The sequence below is a fragment of the Meleagris gallopavo genome, chromosome 7, assembly GCF_905368555.1.
Source record: "Meleagris gallopavo chromosome 7, MGAL_WU_HG_1.1, whole genome shotgun sequence".
Classification (NCBI taxonomy): domain Eukaryota; kingdom Metazoa; phylum Chordata; class Aves; order Galliformes; family Phasianidae; genus Meleagris; species Meleagris gallopavo.
In genome coordinates this window covers 13,686,391-13,713,901 of record NC_139410.1, presented here as the reverse complement: position 1 = coordinate 13,713,901, position 27,511 = coordinate 13,686,391, and the positions used below count along the sequence as shown (strand labels likewise).

The 27,511-nt window shown below is 35.6% G+C and overlaps 1 protein-coding gene across 2 annotated transcripts in view; it reads right to left on the bottom strand.

The window, feature by feature from the left end:
* Positions 1-27,511, bottom strand: part of CERKL (CERK like autophagy regulator) — a 49,557-nt gene that overhangs the window by 7,940 nt on the left and 14,106 nt on the right. Inside the window, exons 2-6 of one of the 2 annotated variants that reach the window (XM_085228660.1) lie at positions 19,045-19,287; positions 12,658-12,789; positions 9,193-9,256; positions 6,063-6,205; positions 108-182 (exon numbers count right to left, since the gene is read on the bottom strand). In XM_085228660.1, coding sequence (XP_085084786.1) covers positions 108-182; positions 6,063-6,205; positions 9,193-9,256; positions 12,658-12,789; positions 19,045-19,287 — 657 coding nt within the window. The remainder of the gene's footprint in view (positions 1-107; positions 183-6,062; positions 6,206-9,192; positions 9,257-12,657; positions 12,790-19,044; positions 19,288-27,511) is intronic. The other variant, XM_085228661.1, reaches the window with a different exon arrangement.

Here is a 27,511-nt window from a genome sequence, read left to right as displayed (position 1 = left end):
GGACAAAAAAGTCTTACAATATAGTTTACAGTGCTATAGCATAACACTAGGTGTTTATTAAACAATTGGCTATGACAAATCCAGATACTGTGTCTGTAAGTATTTACCCATTACAATGTGCAGCGTTGCAGTCACCACATGTTTGATGCCATAGAGAGTGTAGGCCAAAATATTAGTAGTACCTGCAAAAGTAAATACAAACTATCGTAAATAAGATAGAGAATAGCAGAGAGTATATATTCATGGCATGTATATAAAATTTTCAGAAAAGGAAATTGAGGTACATTTTCAAAGCCCCCTACACAAATTATTCAGTCTTGGTAAAAGCAAAATGCTAAATAGCACAAATTATAAGCATACAAAATTTCAGAGATCTACAAAATCCTCTCTGTAAATTCATTGATATGTGCCATAAAATCCAAAAGCAAATTTTGCCTTTCTTGTTGCTGCTATTAACCTATCTCCCTTACAAATATTTTGTTTTATACATAAGTCCAACACTGGGGAAATGTACCAGCAGGCAGATCGTTAAGTAGGATACATCTGGGAAATGCAGTTTTGTTTTATTTATTTGTTTGTTTTTAAGTTGGAAAAACAATACAATGTCAGGCCATTGAAAACATCAAGTTTCCCGGGCAAAATTCTACAATATCTAGTCAGAATGCTGCTTTTTCCCTTGCAGACTATATCTGAGAAGTAACACCAGATATTGTTGATTACAGCATGTCAACTTTATGTATAAGGAGAACATGAATGACTGGAAAACAGATTTTCTTAGCCAAGTAGCAGGGTCACAGGATTGCATTTTGCACAACTAGAACACCAGGGCCACGCAGAGAGAATACTGAGCTTCTTTATAGCACTGAGTAAGGCATGAGTAACTCAAGAACAGATTAATTCAAATTACAAAAACTGTAAATGAACAATTTAGAACCTAACATCCCATAAAGGAATAAGTTCACTTACTCGAATTTTCAAATCATTTTCTTGTTGCTTCAATTATTTAATATGCTACAGCAGCAATAGACAACTCTAGTTGATAAATTCGTCTTCAATTTTATGGATGCATTTAAATTTCTCTGTCAACAGTGGGAGGAGAGAAGCAAGGAAAGGGAAGAGATCATCGTATTTCAAATAAGAGGCACTCAATATCTCAATAAGCACTTTGAAAGCATCATATACCAGACTGAAAAATTATGTTCATCTCAAAATTTTGCAATCTTTGATGTCACTTTAGTGGTAGAAATCATACTAAATATGGAAAGATTGATGTACATAGTTGCATAACTCTAAAGGCATCTTGTCATCCTTATTCAGTAGTACATGCTTTGCTTTTTTTTTTTTTTTTTCCTTCCCAATAATTTCTCTAAATAAGAATGTTAAGTGAAAAAAAAAGAAAAAAAGAAAAAAAGAAAAAGAAAACCAGGTGAATTTTATCAAAGTATCTCACAGAGGAGCTGTTACCTCCTTAGGTCACCTCAGTCTCTGGAAGCAACAAGAGTGCTCAGAGCCTCGAGGAAAGCCTTCACAATGTCAGAGAGAGAAGCTCTGAGAAAGGGCCTCAGGGCTCCTGTTATGTGAAGGAAATAAGGGAGGTACACATATCAACATAACAGACACAACATTTTTGGAAGTTTACATCCTCAGTCACAGTGGAAGAAATCTGATTACGTGCAGTTTTATTCTTTGAACAATTCATACAGAAATGAAATTTAATTTGTATATTTCTCAGAGTTTAGAGGTGACTATAATACCAGTTTATTTTTCCTTTTCCTAAAGAATATATGTAAATATGCCCAGCAAATTGGGATTACGAAGCACTTTGAGAGAAGAAATAAACAATTTCAATCTTAACTTTTTTTTTTCCCCAAAGAATTTTTCTCTAAATACAGTACCAGAAAGTGTCTATTATTATGTATACTACAACGCAATTTATCTGCAGCAATTTATATCCAACAACTCAATGAAAAGCTATTTGAACTTTCCTTTCTGTACAAAAGCAAACACAAAATTGTAGCTCGAGATGCCATTTAATATTCAAATCAGCAACTTCTATCACTTCAATGAACATAAAATATATTTCCATACAGAAAACTTTGGGATAAAAAAAAAAAGTTTGACCTAAAAAGTTAATCTTCAAAGAACAGTACAAAGTCTTTGCTTACAGCATTTCATGTTTGATTGATTTCTGACATTTAGACTCTAGATTTAACTATTTTTATTTAGTTATTGAAGCTCAAGTAGGAGCTCAAAGTATTCTGAGATATCTCCTTGGATCATGCTTTTGTTTTTGAAACTCTAAGTGACTTTTGCAGGAATCTCTTTTTGAGGAGAAAGAAAAAGAAAAAAAAAAAAAAAAAAAGAACGTGCTTTGTAATTGGGATAAAAACAAAGGAAATCACCCACAAGCAGCATATCTTTACAAGTAATGCAAAGTTATTCTGATAAATATTGTCATTGAAGATCAAGCTAACGGAAGAGCACAGGATAGAATAAACTTCAGAAGATTGGGCTTGGTATCTCTTAAACTGGAATTCCTCATTTAAGTAAGAGTGATTCATCGATACAGATGGCAACAAGATAACAAATGGCCAGGGCTGAAATCAATACCAATTTTCATGCTGACTTTAATGAGAGTTAAATCTCATTCCTACTAAACAGGATAGCACAAATAATTGCATCCTTGTCTTAAATCTGTGAAACTCATTAAAATCTGCAGAAGTAAACAAGACAAAACCCCATCCTGTCCCGACTACTGAGAAAGTAAGCTCTGCCTCTGTTCAAAGACGTAAGTACTGCATGCAAGCAAGCCTTTCCATGAGCTGCAGATCCAGAATATGCATAGTTATACAGTAGGAAATGTCACCACCTTTTCCAGAAAACATTCTTACTACACACCTAGCAGCATTTTGACCCTAACAATGATTGAATTAAGCATGCCTTTATCTAGGTCCTGTACAAAGAGGATGATGCAAAGAAAGCTTACACCAACAGAGATAAAACAAAGTTATCATACAAATAAAAATGTTAGGATGAAAACTTTGCTGACTTAAATGGTTATTCAATAATAGTGGCTTTGATGCCATGATTCATCTTTTCAAGTCAGCCTTAATCCTTTTTTAACTTTATGTAAGTTTGGAATATTACTTACCATCAACAAAATGTTTTCCGTGAACATTATTGCACTACACTGCAGAGACTAATAACCTCCTTTGATGCTCATGTATGGGCTTGTTCTCCCCAAAGATTACAGCAGTCACATTTTTAGGTTTCACTCCAACTACTCAGTTTACTGTAAATCAGCATAAAATGTTTCGACCATACAACTCCAGGATCTTTGTCAGACACATTTTTTTTTTTTTAACAGAAACCAAAATAGATTATATTATTCCAGAATCATAATCCTGTTCTAAATATTCACCCTGTTTCCTGACATTACCAACAACTTCCTACAACCTTCATCCTACGAAATGCACAAAAGCATCGTGGTAAGGATTAAGTATCTGCAGGTCACGTAAAAAATGACTGATGGAGGTACCAAACAGAAACTGTAGGGAAAAAATTGTCCTTGGAAGTGCAAGCACTTCTGCAGTACAATTAACTTAATTAACCAGACAACATGAATATTCATAAGGCTGTTAATGTCTCCCCCATCCAAACAGATAAATGTGATGTAATGACTTCCTAGTCAAGCATAGCTAAAATTCTGATGAAAACTGCACCAACATTTTGGTTCTTTGCCTGAAATATCACAGAAATTAACAGTCCCTCAGTAATATTTTATTTTACAAATTAATTGGAAACCATGAATTTATTTAAATGAACGACTTAGGACCAAAAGGCTCGCAGCCATTGGATACAGATTGACTCCTTCTTAGCACAACAGGATCACTTTCCATGTCCTCCTGCTCCCTCTGCAGCCCCTCAGCTGCAGTTCCCATAGCAACAAGCTCTTGCTGGTGGCTGGTGGGACCACCACAGGCCGCCCTACATCACCCCTCCGGCTGGGACCACAGGAAGGCAGCCTGGGAGCTACTGCGGTGGTGCTCTGCTAAAAGTATGCTCCCATAAGATCTGTCTGCCCAGAAGGGAAGCAGTTTCAAAAGCAGCTTCTCCCATCAGGTGGATTGGAACTTCAAAATGCTGCTCTATCTACTGACAACACACCAAACCCAGATCTTAATCTGATCTCCTTTCCAAGAATGCAATCCCACAGAATCATAGAATGGCATAAGACCTCCAGGGATGGGGAATCCACAGCTTTTCTGGGCAGCATGTGCCAGTGCCTCATGCCCTCTGAGTGAAGATCTTCTTCCTAACATCTAACCTAAATATCTCCTCTTTTAAAGCCATTCCCCTTTGTCTTATCACTATCAAATTGTATAAGAAATTGGTCCCCCTTCTAAGTTCCCCTCAAGTACTGGATGTCCATAATGAGGTCTTTCTAGAGCCTTATCTTCTGCATGCTAAATAAGCCCAACTCCCCCAGCTTTTCGACATAGGAAAGGTGCTCCAGTCCCTTGATCATCCTTATTGCCCTTCTTTGGACCCCACAACATTTTTCTATTCTTGCTCAGCCAGAAAATCCGAATAATTGGTTCAGTGAAATTACAGGAGGAAAGACCACTGAAGTACATCTTTATGTGCCCAAGTATTACATTTACCTATTTCTTGACTACTTTTTGAAATATAAAATATTGAAATAAAAGAAGATACTTAGGAAACCATTATGAAGTTTCTCACACGTTCACTATATAAATTGATCGCAGCCTCTTTTAAGGAAGCCTACAGCAGTCTGTGTAGCAAGCAATAGAACACTCTCTCAGGTTCTCATATCCTTTCATGACATTCTTCTGCTGACAAATTGAAGAGAGGAAGCACTGGCACTGAGGCACAGTGACTTGCTCACAGCCAGACAGTACAGAGAGACGCACTGGAGAGGTTCCACCCTGACACCACCTATACACACACACAGTCTTAACTGACAAGTGATGGTCAGATTGCTATCCTTAAGTCCCCTTGCTACATTTTTCAGATTATTGCACCTTTTGCCAATCCACTTCCAAGACTGCTGTTCTTAACCTGTAGAATTTTGCATTTTTAGAAGCAACTGTTCCTGGTTTTAATGCTACTATTAGAAGTGCAAAGCAAGTCAAAGCATGTAAAACTTGCTTTCTGAGCTTACAAGTTACTTCTTTTTTTGTAGAAAGCTGAAAAGAATAATTTGCTGTTCTCTTGGCTGAAGGTGTTTTTTCCCTACTGGTTAAAATCATCTGAAAAATTACAACAAGCATTCACATTGCCACACCTGAGGGTACTATCCATGCAAAAATGCCCCCCCTCTTTCTAAGGGGTATAACCCAGACACAAGTGTAAAATAAGCCTTGCCTGCAGTTCTGCCTGATCCAAGTTACAGTAAGAAGGGCAAGAGGAAAATACTGGGGAAGAAGGGAAAAAAAAAAAAAAAGAAAAAAAAAGCACAAGAATTATGTACAAGTTAAGATAGGAACAAGAGGATTATTCAAAACAGTTGCATGTATCTTCAGATCTGTAGAAGTGAAGGAAGATAAAGCAGTTTTCTGTACACAGCATTTTTATTTTTTAATATCATTTGCATCCTGGTACACCATTTAAAAAATAGACCCTAAGCATGAACCCAACTGGGAATCTGCCAAGAAAATTGGAGAGAGAAGAAAAAAAACACCATGGCTTGAATTAAGGACATTCTAGAAAACAAAGTTTGCATTTGATTTCATTCCGTTGGCAAATAAGTGCAAAACAGGATTTTTGCGTGGATCATCTGAAGATAATTTTAGTTTTCTTCCTCTAGAGCTGCTTCCTTTAGGCAAAGAGCTCATCTGTGCCATTACTATAAATTATCATAATGATTTAAAATCCAGTCATTTGTAATCAATCTAAATCACTAATATAGGTCATTTATTCAATAGCTCCCTTAAGTAACTGAGCACCAAAAACTGCCTTTAGTAGCCAAACCTATAAAACGTGCCAAAGGGACCTAGAACAAATCACTGACAAAACATAACAGTGTTGTTTAGTCTCACCTGCTGGTATCACTCCAAGAGGGACTGGTGCTCTGACAGGTGCCGATATGAAGTCTGTGCCCTTTCCAGCATCTATCTGGGCTTTAAGTAGCAGACCATGAACAACTTCACTGACAAATCCATCTCCACCAACACAGACTACCCTATTAAAAAACAAAAACATTTCACAGTTCAAAGTAAACCATTCCATAATTGAGCAAACCAGCAGAAGACAGCTAACATACCACATCAGTGCAATTGTACTTCAAGCAGCTAAAATCCATTCTTTCTATAGGAACAGTTAAAGCCTTACTGTCATATCAGTGCATATCAACTAACAAGATATAAGCATCCTTATTTCTCCTTCCCTCTGAGTAGGAATAACTATACTTAACTTCTAACTTATATTTCATCTTATAGCACCAGAACCACAGAACCAAGCAGGGGAGGACTCCAGCACAAGCCCAAGAACTTCAGAGGAAAAGCTCTCCAAATCTTTCAATATTGACCACCATAAGCTTTCCAATGGTTTTTAATTGTCATTATCATAACAACTAAGCAAATATTAAACTGAAAATACTTGAAAACAGCTAATCCTACACACTGTGCAGACAGTGGAGGGATTTAGGAAGGTATAAAATCCTCATACCAGCAATCCTTTGCATGAAGGTACTTAATCACTGCTTCTGGAGCATGTAATTAAACTCCCACCTGCTGTGGCTATAGAGAAGAATGTATTTGTCTATAAAAGCTCTGTTACAGCAAGTGTCCATCGTTGATGTCATTTTCGGTTCTGTTTATTTATTTTAGGTAAATATGAACACGATTCTCCAAATAAGCATGTTTGAAAACTGAAAGTTTTTAAGGTACACATTCTACAGAACAAAAAATGGTAATATTACACTCCATATGTTTACAAAATAGGTAAGTCAGGTTTACTGTAGGAGGTGCTTATTTAAACAGTTTTATCACACATTCATGCGAATGCAGTTGTGACACTATCCCCAAAAATTCAGCCAGATAAAAAAGGTACGCTTTTTAAAAAATATATTCATGACATTATTAAGTTCTTAAATTAAATCATCCATCTCTTCAGCTCCTGTCATTGTTTTCTTTCTACAGCTTAATTTCTAAATTGGCAGGAATATTTCTCCATCTGAGCTAAACAATTCTCTCTCTCTCTCTCTCTCACACACACACACACACACACACACACACACAGGAAAACAAAGGGAAAAAAAAAAGGAAAATAGAAACATTTGGATTCTGTTATCTTACTGTGTGTAACCAGGAGTCAGATTTTTACTTCATTTTTTATTCAGTTTGACAGAATTATAGAATTCTTAGAGTTGGAAAAGATCTTCAAAGACCATCTAGTCCAACTCCCCTGCAATGAATAGGGGCATACACAGCTCGATCAGGTTGCTCAGAGACTGGGCCGGTCTCCAGGGATGGGGCATCCACCACATCTCTGGGCAGCCTGTGCCAGTGCCTAGGCTTGAAAATCTCTGCCACAGGAAAAAAAAAAAAAGAAAGAAAAAAAAAAGTAATCTTTGGAGTGTGATAAACCTGGAGGGACTTAAATGCAGATTCTAAATATTAGCACTACTGAAAACAGACAAATATTCTTCTGATTTGGGGTCTGTATTGTTGTTATAAACAAAGGATTAAAAAATAATAATAATAACAACCAGAAAGCCAGAAAGAAACGTAGCTAACTTTATTTTTTTAATTCACGTTAGTTCTCAACAGTTTCCCTTTTGGCCAGAAACAGAGATGGCATCAGGCACCAGGGATTTCAGATCTAATCAGCAAGACCCTGTTATGCATATGGAGTGAAAAGCTTTGAGCAAACAGATTTGACTAAGACCACGAAGAAGGCTTCTTAAAGGAAAAAAACATCTTTCTAACCATCAGACACAAGTTTCTCAGTCATCTATTCCCTGAAGTCTGACCAACTCTAGCTACTCTAAATAAAATCCACAGCCATGTACACTCCTGAGTGGGGAAGAAATACTTGCATATATCTTTCACATTTGTTACTGCATAAACAAGAGAATGCAGCTCAGAGACAGTTTGCATTTGCGATGCACGCGCTCTCTAACCATGGCTTGGCCTCAAGACAGGGGAAAAGCACACAGCCAACTTGGGTAATTTCTGGTGTGGGTAAGAAAAACAAGAGGATACAAAAAGAGGTGAAGTCGCACATAAGATGCTTGACATACACCCATGATGTTGCAGAACAGCGTTGGAAAATAAATGAAATAGAACACAGTTAAGACCAGCTCTGACAAAGAATTAAAGCACTGCAGTATTGCTTACAAAAAGCGCCCAAGATACAAATACACAGGACTAACACCCTGCTGGAGGTGGAAAGCTTCCAAATTACTTCATGTACTGTTTAACATGTAAGGAATCATAACTCTTTTTGAGAGAAATTCAAGATCATAAATTGCACTTCCTTATACTGCTTGCTTACTCTAATAAATAAAACAACATCGTGTCTTTGAGGTACAGAAGTGCTGTTCTTCTGTTTTGTAAACAGGCAACCAAGCAACAATGTAGCTGACTTGAATAAAAGTGAACAGGAAGCAAAGGCAAAACTGGAGAGACTGGAGTCCACCAAATAACAAGCAATGCTGCTCAATAACTGGGTAAAACTTAAAGGAAACAGCAAACAGACATCACATTAGGTGACTGCCAGAATTGCTAAAAGGGTGGAAAGAATTACCCTTACTATTAATCCTCCCTAAAACCAAACCATTACCATTTAGAAAGGACAGGGATCTGTTCAAATCAGGCATCCTTGCATTGTACTATTTTTTCCAGCTTTTTCTGTTCTATTTCCTTTTGCACCTGGCTACTAGAAAGAAGCCTTACAGAAGCACTCCAGTGACTTCACCCAAACTGTCGTCTTTGAACATTAAGAAAGCTTTATGTTTATTTATCATTATTTATGAATTAAAATACATGCCTGTTGACAGTTAAGTAATAAAAAATGAAGCATCTAAAGAGAATTGATTTTCTCAGTCTGAATATATATCATAAACAGAGTAACTCATAAAATATCTCTTAGCAGACTTTGAGTGGAATACAAATAAAAACTAGTGTTACAAGGTTTATTAATGTTCACAGCCACTAACTGACTTACCCATCAAATGCTTGGAGTTCACATCCTTTAAGTACTGACAGAGCGTGTCCTTCATATTCAGTTACTGTGGAAAACAACATTACTCAATTTTCAGAAGATAGGATAAATTGATTTTTTTCCACTTCTAGCATAAGAAACATACATTAATTCAGTTCAGAATATATTTTTGATCATTAAATACATTACAGTTACGAGAAGGTAAGTTGTGCAATTACACTAGCTAAAGGGCAAGACATCAAAACTCAGCTGGCATCAGGCACGTGGCTATTCAACACATTTAAATTCAGAGAATTAGAGAAGATGTTTGTTGCATCAAAATGGAACTTGTAGCATTGGTACAGTTGGTAACCTTCAGGAAAATGTAAGCATATCATCAGTTAAGACTGAATTATTTCCGTATAAATCATCTTTAATTGCCTTTGTATGCAAATTGCTAAATGAAATATATCAGGAGTTACACACAGAAATATGAAATCAAGCCAAATACCAGTGACAACAGAATATAACACACAGAGGAAGGTGGCACAAGTATGCACCAGAGTTCATAGCCTCTGGAGGAAATGAATCTGTCAGTCTACATTGATGTCTCTGTGTTTGCTGATACCCTACATTGTACCGTAAATGCCAGTGAAGACAGGATAAACTGGCATACTACAGATGGCACGAAGCATCATAACTGCATTTAGCATTTTCTAGGCCAGCTTTGCCAGAAGAGACAGCCCAGCTGCACCCACCCATCAAAGATTTTTGCTGACTGACATGACACTTGCAGATGGATTTTTTGTGTAAGAATGTGCATCATTATATGCAAAATTACATTAATCTTTTATGCTTGTCTGTCCCTGGTGCTAGCATACTTCGAAGCTTTTCTCCAGTGTTTCTAAATACTGTTAAAATTATTAGTCTTGGTGTCTAAAACAATCACCCTGTATCTGTACATGTCATAGCATACTATTTCTGCAGACTACTCAAACGCTGCATAAAAATGTTGAAAACACTCCTTTGTCCATAAACAGCGTGAGTGTATACAGTGAATATAACTCATTCTTTAAAAACCAATAATAAAAATAATAATAATAATTTTTAAAAAGTGATAAAATCTCTACACTATGCACTAAAAACTGTCTATCAGCATACAACTTTCAGGTTTAAAAACAAAAACAAATGGACACTTGATTCTATTATTAAGTGACAGTGAAAAATAAGCCCTGGCAGAGTTGATTGTGCAGGAATTAAAAACACTGAACAGCAACACCAAGAGCCAACTACCAAAACATGAGATGGGATGAAGAGTTCTGCCTTTCAGCACTTCATTGTCCAAATTTGTTGTTGCTGCTTTGTAGATGTTGTTCTAAGTAACCTTTCAGTCTTATATCATCTACGTACTGGAAATCACTTCAGAGACTCAAACTTACATTAACATTTTCCTACAATAAATTTTAGACTTTAAATCAGCGTAGGCATAAAGATTAAAAGTAAAAACTATCTTCAGTGTGGAAATTGCACAGAAGCTTTCAATTCATAGTACCTTAAGTGTGTAGCTATTGCTCCCCAAGTTGTTTTTTTGTTTGTTTGTTTTTTAAGAAGATGGCACCAGTGAACACAACTTTCACTCAGCCTGCTTTTCTATTTCTTTTCTTCTTTCCTTTGCTTCTTTTTCCTTAATACTTAGTTCATAATTATTTAATTCTTTACCAGCACTTAAGACGCTAATGCAGTTTTGTCCTTTTGCCTGTAGGAGGAGTGTTAGGCAGCTAATAAGCACGTTAGCACTTGATTATTGCTAAAATAGCCCTATTTTAAAGGATAAGCAATTTCACATTTATCTGGCTAACAACAGCAGTTTTTCTTTTTCAGAATTTAAATAAAAATAATCAAAATAAATTTTCAACTGTTTCTATTCAATTAAGAAAAATGCTTTTAAAATCAAAAAGAATGATATTCACAGCTTATATTAAATTATGTGAATTAATCTATAAAACTTGATTCAAATTTGGCTTATTAGCTCAGCTCTAGGATTTCAGCCAAAAATGTAATTTCATACAAGTTAATGATAATGCTGCCTTCAGCAGAGTTTAACAAATGAGGTTACCTTCACAGTAAAAATAAACAATAACCAGTAGTATGGAAAAATTCCAAAGGGTAATTTTATTTCAATAATTGCTTAAAATGAAGTAATACCTAATTTAACAATATGACATAGTCACTGTTATCACTTTGTAGTTGTAACAGAAAACTCTATTTCACAGTTCAATTGATTTTCTTTTAAAATGTGGGCTAAATAATTTGAAAACATGCAGATAAAGATTATAAAATAAGCAAGATACATCTCATACAAGCACTTATCACATTATTGTATTATTATATTATTTTATTAGTATACCTAAATCAGATTTGTTCTGAGTGCTTTTTGGCCTGTAACCTGAGCTGGTCATGATTTCACAAAACGTTTAGGCAACGACTGCAGGTTAAACAGTGTCTTTCAGCTGGAACTGATCATTTTGCAAACTAATGGCAACACTCACAAGAAAAAAAGACTTTTTGGGATTAAAACATCTTGCACACCTCACACGGATATGAAATCCATAACTAAAGAACTATATTAACTACATTAGCAATGTATTACAGGGAGTTATAATGCTATGAATATAATATAATTTGCATTGGATAATACTAATACCATTTCCCTGTAAACTTGGATGTCTGGGGGAACCAAATCTGGTGCAGCAAAAGTTTCAATCACTTCACAGAAGGGAGCAGAAGCAATGAAATCATTACAATTTAACTGCTTTAAGAAAATCCGTTCAGTTCCTTACAGGAAGGCAATGAAATAGAACAGCCAAAGGGTAAATTCAGTGAAAGACATAAGGACATAAAGCATAACCCTGGCAGAATTTGGAGCTTTAAATCCAAACCTGATATTGGAGAACCACTGTCCAGTGTCAAGCAGAAGGCAGCATCACTGTAACATTAAACTTTTACCTTTGTGTTCTCCAGACAGCCAGCTGTGCCTGGTGAGAACTGCCCTTGTCACGCCAGAACTTAATCACTTAGTCTCCCAGGCCATCCCTCAAACTCAGTCAGAACCCAGAGATAATGTGCTCTTCCCATTAGCCTCTCTTGCGTGATGTCCAACTAATAGATGTTCTCACAAGAGAGGTAATATTTAAGGGCATGTTTATCAGAACGCAGGAGGAAATATTATCAAATGTATACAAGACTGTCAGACATTAAATGCTTGTTTCCTTTTATTCAACATTTGGCCTAGAAGTAAAAAAGTGATATTATTGGTATTGATGACTATAGGGGAAAAACTGTTCAATGAAGAATAGAAATAGATTGCATTGTATTAACTAGAATTCCAAATGCACTACCTGCAGGCAGAACCAGTAAGGGTTCAAACTGTCCTGCAAGCTTAGCTAGTAGCTTCACAAAAGTTTGAACTATGCTTCTGAGGCAGCTTACCTGTGACATCAGTTTTTATATCAGCAAGTTTAAAAAGTGGTGACACTTGTTCATAATAAATATGAGTGGCTTCTCTTTTGTGGCTGCTTGGATTAACAAATACTTTCAAGGATTTTGGCCTATTCTGAAACCCTAAAAAGAAAACACAAAACATTTATCATCACACACCATCCAGCTATTGCTACAGCTTAAATAAACTTTTAATACTAGAACAAATACAGTACTTCAGTACAGTAATTATAGCATTAAAAAGTCTCCATTTCTTCTGAATATGTGCTATTTGTCTATAAATTACAGTACTGATAACTTTTTTATGTAAAGTTAATAACAGTGGAAATGATTCACAATTGTCGAAACATTGTAGAATGAGATGGAAAAAAATATATGTCATAGCTTAGTTAAACCTTGATACAGGAACAGAATGAGTGTGCAGAAGTTATAGGATAGGATAACAAAAAAGAAGTATCAAAATATTTTCTTTTTGGAATTCCATGTGAAACACTGCCAGCAGGCAGATGACAATAAGATCTAACAAAACAGGCAGCATAATTCAATACGGTTGTTTTCTGGGATTGCAAATCAAACAATGCATTTTGAAAGACAAGAAGAAATGTCAAGCAATAGATAACCTGGTAATATTCATCCAGAAATCTAGGAATTATGTAGGGGTTTTTTGTTTTGGTTTTGGTTTTTTTAAATTACATTTAGGTCTTCAAATTAACTCTGAACAGAAAATGCTGAAAAACACTACTTTGCAAACAATACTCAATCCTGCACATTGAGCCAACGAAATGTCTTTGAGAAGTAACTTTATGACCTGCAAGTGCTTTTTTGCTGAATAGAAAATAATTCGTATTCAATAAGTAATAAAAAAAAACAGTAACACTATTTTTTCAAGTCTTTTCTATGATTCCAAAAGTTGCCCTGATTCAGTTGATTTGTTCCTAAAAACAAGTGGTGGCATCCAGTATGCTTTTTTTTGGTCATTACTTGAAATACGTGTGTTGAACAATTTTGTGTTCAATTAATTCACTCATAAATTCTCAATTTCCATTTAGCATCAGATTAAATTATCACTTTCTCAGCCAAATAAAAGCTGGAAGATCTGATAAGTATGCCACTTTCAACATTCAGGAGGAACATCAGCAGTAGTGCTCAATGTCAAAAGGAACCAAAAGTGAAAAAAAAAAATTTTCCTGCCACATACAGAGTACAACTTTATTTTTTTATAGTCATATGAACCTTAAAATCATTGGCTGGGATTTCCTTAAGCTGTTTCCCTCTTATTCTACTGAATAGGAACAATTCCTCTGAGAAATTATAGATAAATACCGCTTTAGATTCAAAAGGAAAGTATTATGTAAGACCAAAATATAATGACTATAAAATTCCTATAGATTATTCTTTGACTCATTTAAACACATCAAGGAATGCAGAGATGAAAATGAAAACTTTTACTAGCACAAGCCAGATAATCTTAGAAGATTTCTTAAAGATACCGAAGGATATCTACCAGGGCAGTTTAGTTTTGATGCATCCTTAAACGCTACACCAAAAGAGTAGAGAAAAGGAGCATGAGTAAATAAGGTGTATTCCAAAGGCTCTTGATGGTAGATGCTCATTCCTTTTTCATTTCACAAATGACATTTGAGAAGAGAGATGACACAGTATCATACATGAATGGCTGATCAGGACAAAAACCCTGGATGTCTTCAGTCAGAGGCCTTAGCACCTTCACAAAGAAGCACGTTCTTGGGAGGCATGCCATGTCATGTGTATGAAATAAAACAGCCCTTAAGCAGAGACAGGTTCCCCCTTCGTGCCAACTTACGTAGTATGTTAAACACTTTCAACTCTAAGCATTTGTTGACACTACTCACTGGTGTTTAACTTGAAGTAACTGGCCTGCTTTATTTCTTTCTATCCAAGAAATACAAAAATCCACAGTAAAAAAAATGGTAAAGCAGGAAATTCTCAAGCTTACTAGTCACAGGAACTTCCCTCTCTCTCTCTATTAGCAAAAGACACAGATGATTTAGAAGGCAACAAATTTTTTTCTCCTATAAACAATATGCTGATGAGCTTTCTGTTATGCACCACAATTGACAGCTTAGAAAAATCCTGAGGAAAAAAAAAATCTTTATATGCCTGCTTATGGGTTCTTATACAAATCACTTTGAGAATATGGAACAGTATCTAAATTTACTGCATCACCAAAAGAGCAGAGAAACGCTACACCAAAGGAGTAGAGAAAAGGAGCATGAGTAAATAAGGTGTATTCCAAAGGCTCTTGATGGTAGACCAATTCTGTGCTCATTCCTTTTTCATTTCACAAATGACATTTGAGAAGAGAGATGGCACAGTATCATACATGAATGGCTGATCAGGACAAAAATTATTAGCTATCATTCCCAGTGTGTAACGGACATGTTATAAATCAAGCAACTGGGCTTGATAAAAGAAAATCCAGTAACAGTCAAAGATGAAATTTTCACACAGTTATAGAGTGGAACTTCTTTAAAAAAGGAGTTTTAAATAATTATCATCTTTTAATTTTCTTTAAACAACATTGTGAATGAATCGATCTTATTTACTACAGCCTGCAACTGCTTTCAGCCTGTCAGCCTTTTGGTGCTGTCCTAACTGGTGTTCTGTTATTGTTTTCTGTAGCTGCTCCATTTGAAATGAACCAGCAGCCTAAAGCAGGAAGGCCAACTGTTCCTCCAGTACTAACAAATGTGCTAATATGCACTAGTTTAAACTTGATCTATCAAGTGAATCAGTGAACCATGAAGGGTGGTAGGTCAATCAGGGTGTTCTGAAAACAAAGGCTCGGAGGGCAGCAGAGACGCTATGCTCAGACATACATCTGTGCTGCTTTCCATTCCTAGTTTTATGGAAATGGGTTTATGTTACAAAAGTTAAGGGTCTGGAATCATGTCGTTATTACATGCATTTATAAATACTTTATACACCAGTAAGAATATTATACATGAGGAAAATTAATAATATGAAACAGATTTGTTATTGTAACTATGGAGACACCACTGTTAATATTAACTAAGCAAAGTTAATGTTTAACATTAATGGTTTAATTAAAACTTCATGCATGAAGTTTCAGCCTTGTATATCAAATCCCAGCGTGAGAGAGATGCTACAGAATAGTACATAAAGATAAAATGCACTTTATGCATTTTTTGCTACTTCAACACTTATTTTTAACAGTATTTATTGTCTTATATTAACTTAAAGAGCTTTTAAGTGAAACTTTTTCAGATTAACTCCTAGTGAGAATAAGTCACATCACAGTTGAAAAAAATTCAAAAAAGGAAAATGGGTAAGCATTGCTAATTATCCATTTTCTCCCATTTCCAGTGCCATCTTAACCCTTTAAGTAGCTCTGGGCATTTGCATGTGGAGAGGATTCAAAATTAATCAGTGAATCCCACTTACACAGCATGCCTGCAGCACACACTCAAAAGCCCAGTACAGGAAGATGTAAAGAGGAAATCTCTGTGAGTCAGCCTACAACAGGTCTCACATAAGACCAGCACCACACTAGGAATGGTCTAAGCAGCCATTTGGGACTTTCCAGGAACCTAAGCTCCATAGGTGTGTGCTTTGATTTGGCAGCAGTCATTTCACATCAATTTAACAAACATGCAAATAAAGATCATAGTTTTTTTTGAGTGCTGTATCATTGAGCAAGCTCTTAATATCCCGCAGGAGAAACAGCACTGTTATGTATAAAATCAGCATTTATTTAAAAGTGAGAAGATGGTAGCAGGTGCTTGTTACTGTTGCACCCGTGCATAGAAAGCTGTAACAGACACTGAATCACTGTAACACTGCGCTGAAAACAACTACAGAGTATGTGTGCTCACCTACAGGATGACAGGCTTCATGAAAGATCAGAGACTAGACAGACTTTAAATTGAAGTTCTTAGAAGAGAAATTGAAAGCAGACAAGATTATTCACTATAAAGAGCATAAGAGAAGTAAACATACAAGAAACATTCACATCAAATACATAGTAAAAAGGAAATTGTGTACATTGTATTTTAAAAAAGACAAAACAAATAAGCAAAAGAGATTTCACTAGAACAGACTTCCACATAAAAACTAATCCCTGATATACCTGCAACTGCTGTTGGTTAATAAATGAACAACACTTAAAAATCCAAAAAAGAGTAAGATAAACAAGTAGAAATGTATTTCATTTCAGTTGCTGGAGACATACCCTTCAGTAATATTTAACCATGTGACAAATACATATTTACTGACAGCCATATTCGAGCATACAGACACAATGTTGACAAACCACCTCCTTTAATTTGCTCTGGCCTCAAAGCAGTAAAAATCATCCAAGAATGTAAGTCAATAGTTAATGAAAACTTTTTTCCAATAACAACAACAAAAATGTTATTTTGGAAGGGTATAATTTTATTCTTTTTCCTGCAGTCTATAAATAAACAAACAAGAGCCAATTTGAGTTTATTAGTAAAGATGTCCTAAAATGTCCTCAGCACTGTTACAAAAATAAGCTACAAAAAAAAAAAGAAAAGGAAAACTTATCACCATTTCAAGCAGAGATATATTAATGTACCTTTTGCAATTTTAATTACCAAACCATCAGCAGAACTTAACCACACTTTATACTTTTAGTCCAGAACTGTATCCTACTGGAGCCTTCCAGTCAATGTTTGGTGCATTTTAAATCAAAATTTTTTTTTTCCTGAATTATATTATTAGTATACCAGCAGTGTTTGAATGACTGATAATGTTTCTGCTCCTCTGAGTGTAGAAATGATGCTATCAATTTGCTGATTTTTTGCATAGAAATACAGTTTAAATACTTACTCAGTCTTCAATAACCAACACTATATAAAACTACTTCTACTACAACTACAGAATTTGCAAAAATAAACACTTTAGTAAATGTTGCAGGGGTTCTGTTTGATTATTTTCCCCCCCATACACACACTGAGTCCTAATTACTCCTGAAGCAAAAAAAAAGGAGAAAATGTGCTGATTAAACATCAAGCAAAACCTGCACAAGGTTTAACTTCTAGAGAAAGACCGAAGCTGAAGAAAGAGCCAGAGACAGCAACATTGCACAGAACGGTTTTTTTAGGTTCAGGTGGCTTCCAATTACAAAGCTATGAAACAGAGGCTGCACCTCGAAGTCAAGGCAACCTGAGCAAGAGATACTGCTGCTTTTTTTTCCTGTGAACATATGGTATCACTGCTCCTGATGGATGGAGGGTAATCTGGGAACAAAACAGACATTTGCTTCTTATGCAAATGTCTTTGCTTTTATGGGTAGCTGGAGATCTGCAAGAATCTTGGCACTTCCACAGATTTCAATATTTAGTGATAAGGTCTTTCAAAAGGAGCAAAGGAAAGTATGTTTTAATACACAATTTTGTTTGGAAAATCCAAAGCATGTTGTAAGCAAACAGTACGCACACCTGAAGCATGTTATGTTACCTTCTCTGATATCTGTTTTTGACAAAGTAACTGTAATAGAAGTACACTATAATTCATTGGTTCATTCACAGAGGTGTAAGATTGATAGGATGTTTTTCCTCCATAATAAAGAAATTCATTTGCTGTGGCCACTAAACAGAAACATTTTGAAGATAAACTAGAGTTTGGTTCGTGTTTTTTTGTTTTGTTTTAATTATAAGTGCACTATATTACATGTCTTTCCAAAACTGAAGGTCTTAAATTACAGTGAAAGGGTTTGGCTTGTTTTTTGTTTTGTGTTGTTTCCACCACACACATACACCCTAAACAGTATTTCTTTAACTTGAATCAGTTTCCATGAAAAACATAACTATCAGAGGTTAACAAGGCATCCCAAAAATACAATTAGCCCAGGAAAAACCAGAAAGATAGTTCTAAAATAAAGAATTGCCGCTTGTCACTAGCCAATGTCAACACACTTTGTAAAAAATTATACAAGAGTCCTACAGAGCCTTAAGAGCACTTCCACCTGTGAATTTATGAAGGAGAAAAGCCTGTCCCATTAGCCTATAAGAATCGGCAGATCTCAAGTGGAAGCTCTTAAACAAGCTCTGGGCAGCCTCTGAAGAGTCCAGAATACAATCAGCTACTCGTTTGCTTGAATACTTCTAAGTAAGATGATCTAAGTAAGTCAGATGCAAAAGCAGCATCTTTTTCTACAGATGCATTAGTCATCATCGCTTTCTTAATCTGGGCACTTTGCTATGTAGAACATCAGTTGTAAACATTTTCCAACAACATTCATATGTTTGTGTTTTAATTTCCACAGACAAAGCAGTTTCTCTAAGCTTCATTAAACCTTACGCTTTACTGATAGAAACAAGTGTGAATTAATATTAACTCAGATTAAGTGCTTACCATTCAAAATTTCCTTTAGACATCTAAACCAGGAATGACAATGGTCCTCACTGAAGTTATTCAAGTGGATAGCATAGTCTGTTAGTTTATTTTCCTCTTTATGCAAGCATTTAAAAACAGTGATACCCAACAAAGTACCACCTTTCTTCTGTCCAACAAAACGGCGACGTTTCACTTTTACTGAAAATACATCCTTCATTTCAATAATCTCCTCTTTCACCTGTAAAGCTGTACTGGAATCACCTGAAGGGAAGAAAAAAAAAAGTTATGAGTTGAATAGGAGTAAATATCTTTAAAAAGCATATAACGGCAACAACAACAACAACAAAACCATTATGGCTTCATTACTAGCTTCAAGTGTTCACAGAATCATGGAATCATTTGAGTCAGAAAAGACCCTTGTAGGTCATCAGGTCATCTACATCTATAGCTAGATCGAGATGCTCAGAGCGCTATACAGTCTGACCTGAATGTTTCCAGAGATGGGGCATTCACCAACTTTCTGAGCAACCTGTTCCAGTTCTTCATCACCCGCAGCGTAAAACACTTTTATTCTTATATTCAATATAAACTTCCCCTCTTTCTCTTGCCCTATCACAACAAACCCCGATAAAGAGTCCATCCCTTTCTTTCTTGTAGCCCCCCTTTAGACACTTAAAGACAACTTTCAGGTACTTTGTCTTCTCCAGGCTACTACATCTGCTTGTGCCTGTACTGAAATTTAGTGCATATCACAAGCATCAATTGCTGGTCTTATTTTGGTGTTGTATTTTGCCAACTCTCTATTACTTAGGTTAGATATTCTGCTTATACAAATACCATAACTTCAAAGAGTCTTTTGATATTGAAAGCACTAACCAAAATTCTAGACTCTTAAAAAAAAAAAAAGTTATAATTTCCCCCCTCCCTGCCTTTGCTACTGTTGTTACATTCACAGGACTAATTCTTCATTCTCTTCTGAATCAAACTCTCAGAGATAAAAAATGCTCTATAACACAAACTATATAGACTATATAAACATAGCTGATTAATTATATATGTTTTTTTCCCCATTAATACAACTGCTATTTTTGGGGTTTAAACCTGAGCAAGATCAGAAAACAGCTGAGTAAAACCAGAAAAATAAACCAAAAGCACATCACTCAATTTGTCTTTCGTTTTCAAGTTATGAATATGATTCAGAAGACAAGTGGAAGAAAGTCTCGAAAACTCCTCCAATAGTTCAAGGCTCTTAGTCCCAAGAAGAGCTTCTTCAGGCTGGAACATAAAATGAGAATTCTGGGGCTGTCATACATACTGCCATGCAATTACAATAGTTGTAAATGCCTTTTTGAGTGCTATTAAACAAGCTACTCTGGTACAAACTTTTCCTGCTCCCTTAAGCTACAAAACATTTGAATCCTAATTCAAGTACACAATTTGAAAGAAAAAAAAAAAAAAAGGCATAATTCCTGTAGGAGATGGATATTCTGGACAGGAAAAGAAAAGATCCTCTACTATCTACATGACTACAGCAGATGCAGCGTGCCATAGACCAACAAAGAAAGGTCACCTTGCAGCCCAAGGCGAGAGTAACTAGAAACCAGACATCTTTTCCAAACATTGCAGCAGCTCAAATGGTTTATTAGTGGAAAAGCTACAGGGCATGGTGTGTGATGAATGCCACGCACTGAGAGAAAGCTCAGGACAAGGTGCAAAACCCTGTCGTGGTACCCTTTCCTGGAGACATGAGCAGTATGAGACTGCAAAATCAGGTACTGCCTTAGTCAGTACACTGCACTGAGCTGAGCACCTCAGCAAGTCTACCTTTTTTGAGCAGGAAAAGTCCACGTCAACACCTGTGAGGCTCTGATACAGCATTTGTCAGCACCACTGACAGCGACCACATTTCCATCGGAGCCCCAGGGCAGCGCCCAACATGTCCAAAGGGTGAGTTGAGAGCACAAAGGAACCTTACCACTTAAATAGCACCACATCTGACATCTTGGTTTTTACCAACTTTACCTTGCTCCTCTGAAATACCTGGGAGTAAATAGCTTTTGTAGACCTTAAATGAAGTACTTCTTAGAGACATCCTGAATTCCTTACTTTGAACAATATATATGTCTAAGTATAGTTTAATATGCATATTTAGTATCTGTCTTAACTTCTAAAATAGCATTTTCAAGAGGGTCTGCTCTTTTTCCAGAAAGACTTTGTTCAGGCACAAATTCCAATGAAAATTCCAGTACATACTCAACAATTTAGGAAATTTCATAAACAAGGACACACAAAATATGACAACTGTCCTGCAGCAGCAACGAAGCCACAGCATTTATTCACTCAGAACAGTATAAATATTTCACTTTTTTTTTTAATATCTCAAATCAAATAACATTTTCAATTAACTATTAGCTTTGCTGAGATATCAGAAATTCTGTTACGCTAATGTTATACATGCAAATAATAAATGGATTACAAAGTCTAGTCTACTTGCCATGCACAGAACAAGTAAAATAAGTGCTTGCTAAAATACTTTCTGCTGAGTTCCCATAAAATAAAAGTTATTAGTCAGTAAGTCTCATCTTGTCTTCTCATGCTATTTCAGCCAGACCTTTTACTTGCTTTTAAAGCTTCCTCTCCCTCCGTATTTGTCAGTCTTGTGTTGCTTAGATGCACATTAAAACTTTAGATAACCAAATAATGCACTCATACTAGACAGCACTGCACTTACAAAAGCAGCATTTGACTCCAGCTGTTTCACTGTAACATACTTTCAAACACAGCTTGAAGAAGTATATAAACTATAGGAACACTGAAACATACAAAAGCATAATCCTCAAATTTTAAGTTGCAGAGAAAATACCAAATGAGCTAGTAGGATCAGGACAGCCAATTTTTACTGAGATTGGAAAGAACTCTGCATACAAGGCCTTAGGAACATCTTACAATGTTTTTAATCTTCTATTTTTACTGAAAATAAGATAATTTCTAATACAGTAAAATCCTATAAAACAATTCAGGTGAAAATTTAAGTCAAGCTATATTTATAAAATATCTCTAATGTGTAATAACAAGAAAAATTACCTTAAAAATAAAGTTTGTATTGGATTAGACACTTTTTAAACTTCATCAAATCAGTTTGTTAGTATCACGTTGGTTACTGGTAGCTTTTTCAGGACATCAACTGTCCTCTCACATTACTTAGAAAGATATTGGGTACCATCTGTTCTTGCAAAAGATTTAAGTATACATCTATTAGATATCATGCTATTTGTTTAATTCAGTACCCACTTCCCATTGTTGTATCTTCTGAAAAAAAAGTCAATTTAATTACAAGGAATAAAGATAATCTCTTCTACCAGGCTGCCCTGTCATCATGAGAGCTGAGAGGGAACCTGTACAAAGTAGGTTACAGGCGTTAGGAAGACTAAAACTAGCAGTACTTAACATTTAACAAAGAACTAACAAAAACAGAATATATGGTACTTAAAAAAAAAAATTACTATAAGCCAAGAGCTTGTCTAAATCAATCTCAGCACATCTGTCTGATGTAAAGCGTAAACAGGATTAGAGTTGGATTTATCTGCTTGACGCTAATTGTACTCACAGTTTCTGCACATGTCCACTTTTTTTTTTTCCCCAAATACAGCATGAAAAGAAAGCCTGCCTGATATATATGAATTTCTAGGAAGTTTTATGCCTCTACTTATCCTATCACTGATTTAAATAAAAAAAGAGACTATCCTACATTTTTCCTGTTTACAATAATCTAATCTCCTATTTAATAAAAAAGATGTCTAAATACACCATAATAAGCTAAATCAAAGGGTGAGATATTGATGCACTCAAATACAGTTTAATTGTAAATAACTTTAATTCATTGAGTCAAATAAAGCTTTAAAAAAAATTCTTACATTTACAGCAAAATTGATCAAAAACTCAAGAAAAAACAGTTTGACAGAAAATAGAACAGCTTGCAGAAGTGCATTATTAAGACATAAACACTTCAACAATAAAATGTTTATTGAATTGTTATCTTACAGTAGAGGCCCAACATGTAGAAGAGGTGATTAGATCTGAGGACCTAATTCCTATAACAGATATCTGGAGTACATTAAAAAGAGAAATACACACGCAAGATGGGTGTATGGTTCAAGTACAAGATTTGGAAATAAGGAAAAATGGGTTGTGCTTCCTTGTTCATGAATTCTTCCTACGACCTTTAGAAAGCCATTTCCCCACCTAACTATATTTTGTAAATAAACTTATTGAACTTTTTGTCCCGTGGTGCTTTGAAAATTTGCTTCATTAATAGTTCATTGCTATATCTGAGCACAGTATAAAAACAAAATATTTAATTAGAAATAAAAACCATCAAGAATACACCAAAGAAAATTCAGCAAACAACAGTAGTTACTGCAGATATTACGCAGCATGAACACTATTTTCAAAATGAGCATTCCAGATATACAATAAGATATAATGGAAAAGGAAATACATAGAATGAAAAATAAAATCTATCTGGACAACGTGTTTACAAATTCAGGCTTAGCAGTATTTACTTACATATAATAATGTTAAATAATGTGTAACGAATGCATACTGGAAAGCAACTACTAACTTAAGCCTATTTTTCCCCTTAGAATGTGCAGTGAAGTTGCATGCCATTACTTCATGAAACCACTCCAGAGTTTTCAGCTACAACATCGATTAAGAAGGATCAGTAATGAAAACTACAATGGAGCAAGGATGATCATCCTTGCCAAAAAAGCTGAGAAGTTCCATACAGCTCATGTCAAACTACTTAGTATTAGTTAAACACTCTAAAAATAAGACAGAAAAGCTATTTTCAGAACATCTGAACATTCAAGTGTTTTCTATTTCAGAAAGATCAGGCAACACCTTAGGAAAAAAAATTGATGAGATGCTTTTTACTCTCTCCCTTAAGCAAAGAAAGAGGACTTCACTGGTTGGCCAGAATAGTGATCAATGAACTGGAGAAAGGGTGGGAGAAGGCCCAGGATTCAAAGGAGTTTGTGTTGTTTTGTTTTGTTCTGTTTTTTCTTTGAAGACCACCTTTACACTACTGCACTCCTTTTTAATGATGTTATAAAAGATGCATAACTCAAACAAGACCCTACTCTAGAAAAATGTTTTCCAGGCTGTTTGTAATGATCTCCTAGGGAACGGTGGGAAGTCCAGGAAATACTACAAAGTACAGAAGAGATGCATCTCCATTCCTCCAGAGCCAGAAAATAAAAGCAGGGTGCAAACACTACCATCATATTTTCATGCCACTATTTACTGGCAGCAACAGCTGTAATCCTTCAGGGCAGAAAATTGAGCTTAAAAGCATCTGACAGGAATATAACCAATTTTCATTCTCCTTTAAAGAATCTGAGGGTGAAGTGATGTATTTTGCCAAGCCAATGCTACACCTTGCTGTTTATCTCTTTTCCAGTACAGGCAACTATCACATCCGTGTAGTCCAGTCCTTTCCCTTGTGTTGTGTCTGGCACTTGGCAAAATCAAGCTGAATTAATTCAATTCTCTGAAGTCGCACAGACTGTAGACTTTATTTTACTTTTTTGCTGGCTTAGACTTCTCACAAGCTGGTTAATAGAGTCAAACACAAGTCCTACAAAACCAGGGATGGTTTAGAGTGGTAAGGAAATACATAGAGGAGAATAAAGAAGAACTGGAATTGCCTCCTGCCATCAGCAGAAAGTCAGCACAGCTTGACCAAAGTGCTGTGCATGTTCACTTCAAATTGTTAATTCCTCAAAGATCATGCAAGGACAGACAAATGAGAGTCTGCAAGAACTAGGAAAGATGCACAGTGGTTTCCCAAAATTTTTTAGAATTCTACTTACATATTTTTAATTTTAAATACATATAGACACACACACACGTGACTCACAGAATAAAGCTTCACTTTATAAGCCTGTAATAGGACATTAATTAACTTAGTTTTGTCGAATAAGAAATTATGAACTATTTTAGTATAGCAGCAAAAGGCACCGTGACAATTATTCACTATTCCTGCTTAGTGAGGCCATCTCAAAGAGGGAAAAACATCTGAAATGGGGGTTACTAGTGCGTTCGCTCACTTCTTTAAAACTATTTATTTAGTTGTCCAGGAGTACATTCCTATGCGTCTGTACAAGCATAATGGTCCTATAAATAAAAAGATTAGAAAGGAATATTATTTTCATAAGGAATTAGCATAGTCAAATCAAATGTGTTTCAGTCTCTATAAGAGTCCCTGCCATGGTATTATAGTCCAATCAGTTTAATATGAAACAGTCCAAGCAGAGGCCAGAATCCCAACCTCCTTTCATTGACTCAAAGTTATACTGGTTAGTTGCTTTTTCTGGACTTTCATCCTCCCCTCTCCTCTCTCTCACCATATTCCAAATTTCTCTTTTCACAAGACTGATTGACAAATGGTTGATTCCAATCCCTGTTTCTCCACCATATCTTTTTAAACCCTAATTTATTTATTTATTTATTTATCATCCTCATCAAACCTAGTGGGCTTTGCCGCATTGTCACAGCAACTATAGGAGTTGTTTTTTTAGGAGACATTTGGTACAACCCTTGGTATCCTGTGCCAGAAGCACACTAAAGGACTTAAAACGTAGATAACTTTCATTATGCCTTTAATAGAACAGCAATAAGCAAATATCTAATAAAACAAACAAAATAATATGAAACTGCCTAACTCTAGTTTAGCCCAGACAAGAGTCGAAAAACAAAGCTTGAAAGTGGTGGAGAGAACACAAAGACTAAATCAAACAATGGTTTAATTAATCTCAGACCATAAGGCCAGAGTTTAGTTCAGATCAGAGGACGTCTTTGCTGGATCTGTCTTCCTTTCAGAGATGAGCCAGGCCTGGGAACACCGCCTCTAAGCCTGATCAGGCCTCAGGAGTGACAAAGCACGTAGTAACCCGGGCTGCTGCTTGTATAGCTACTTGAATTAAAGCTCTTCACAGAAAACTGCAGTTAAGGCTCAGCACAAGACCTTAATACTGTTCCAAACAAGAAGACTCTCATGAAAGAAGAGTTTCTCCAACAGAGATAAAAAATAACCCCAAAGGAGAAGATCTGCTAGGTTGGCCAAAAAGAAGAAAGGCAGAGAGAGATCCCAAGCCTGATGCAAAGACTTTCATACTTCCTCTGAAGTGCCTTTTTAATAGTTACATTTTCTCAGTAACATCACATAAAGAAAGAGATCACTGAAAATAAATTTAATACAGAAAACTCTACATTTTACATAAAGAGTATGGCTCAAATACTGCCATTTTATAATGTGATTGGAAAAACAGCAACACTTTTTTTTTTTTTTTTTTTTTTTTCCTCCACAAAGTGCCTGAACCTCCAGGACCTTTTCTGTAAGTAGGAGTTACGGCAAACATCCATGCAACAACAGTGGAACAAACATCAGCAGTTTTCACCCTTTTGTAAAGCCTTGGCAGACGCAGCCATCAGACTAACAGTACCACTATCATATGAAGGAATTAGTTTAAAAAGTGTGATCTGTGAAATAAAAAAAATGGGGAAAAAAAAAATTGCCTCTTACATCCACATGATATCACAACTAAGTCTGAACAATCACAATTTAATAATCAGTTCTACTTGGACTCTTATCACCAAGGGATTTACTTCAATCTCAAATATAGATTTACAGAATATCAAATACTGATAAATATCAGTGTCTTGTGTCCAGGAATATCAACATGCCTCAAACATTTGAATTTCGTTTTTTTTCTGGAAAGATTTTCAACGTCAACATTTTCCTCTTGGAGAAAAAAAAAAAAAAAAAAAAAAAGAATTGATGCATTCCATTCTAAAGAGAGCAATTATCTTCCATACCATATTGGTATTTCATGCATATTGGCATTCACGCATTTAGGTATTGAAGCACAGCTATCAGCTACTAGTTAAACTTCATCCATGAACTAACTTCTCATCAACTAACAGTTACATGTTTGATTTCAAACTCATCTCTCCTATGTTTCTAGGAGCTTTCTTCATAAACTCAGCCAACATTTGTGCCTGCCTGCCCTTTCCATGCTTGCCCAAGGGTAGGACATGGCAGCAGCACCACCAGAATCCTCTGACAAGAACAAAAGCTTTCCCTCACCACCAGTACATTTCAGCTCACTTGCCACACAGGAATAGAAAGAATGTAAAACAACACCACTTTGCCTGCAGGGACGAATGAATCCCATTTTGTTCGTGTACACCACACTTAATAGACTTAAAAGAAAAACAGGAAAAAAGAGAATTTTGTTAGATTATCTTTATAATAAACATTTTCCCCTTGCTTTTAATGAAACTGTTCATATTTCTATAGCGAACTTTGCAAAATATTTTTGGCGTATTAAAAATATATATTTTATATAATGTGGCAGGGATGTAACAAAAAAAATTGCTTAGAACACAATGTAAAATTTAAGGTATAGTCAACTACCCAGTC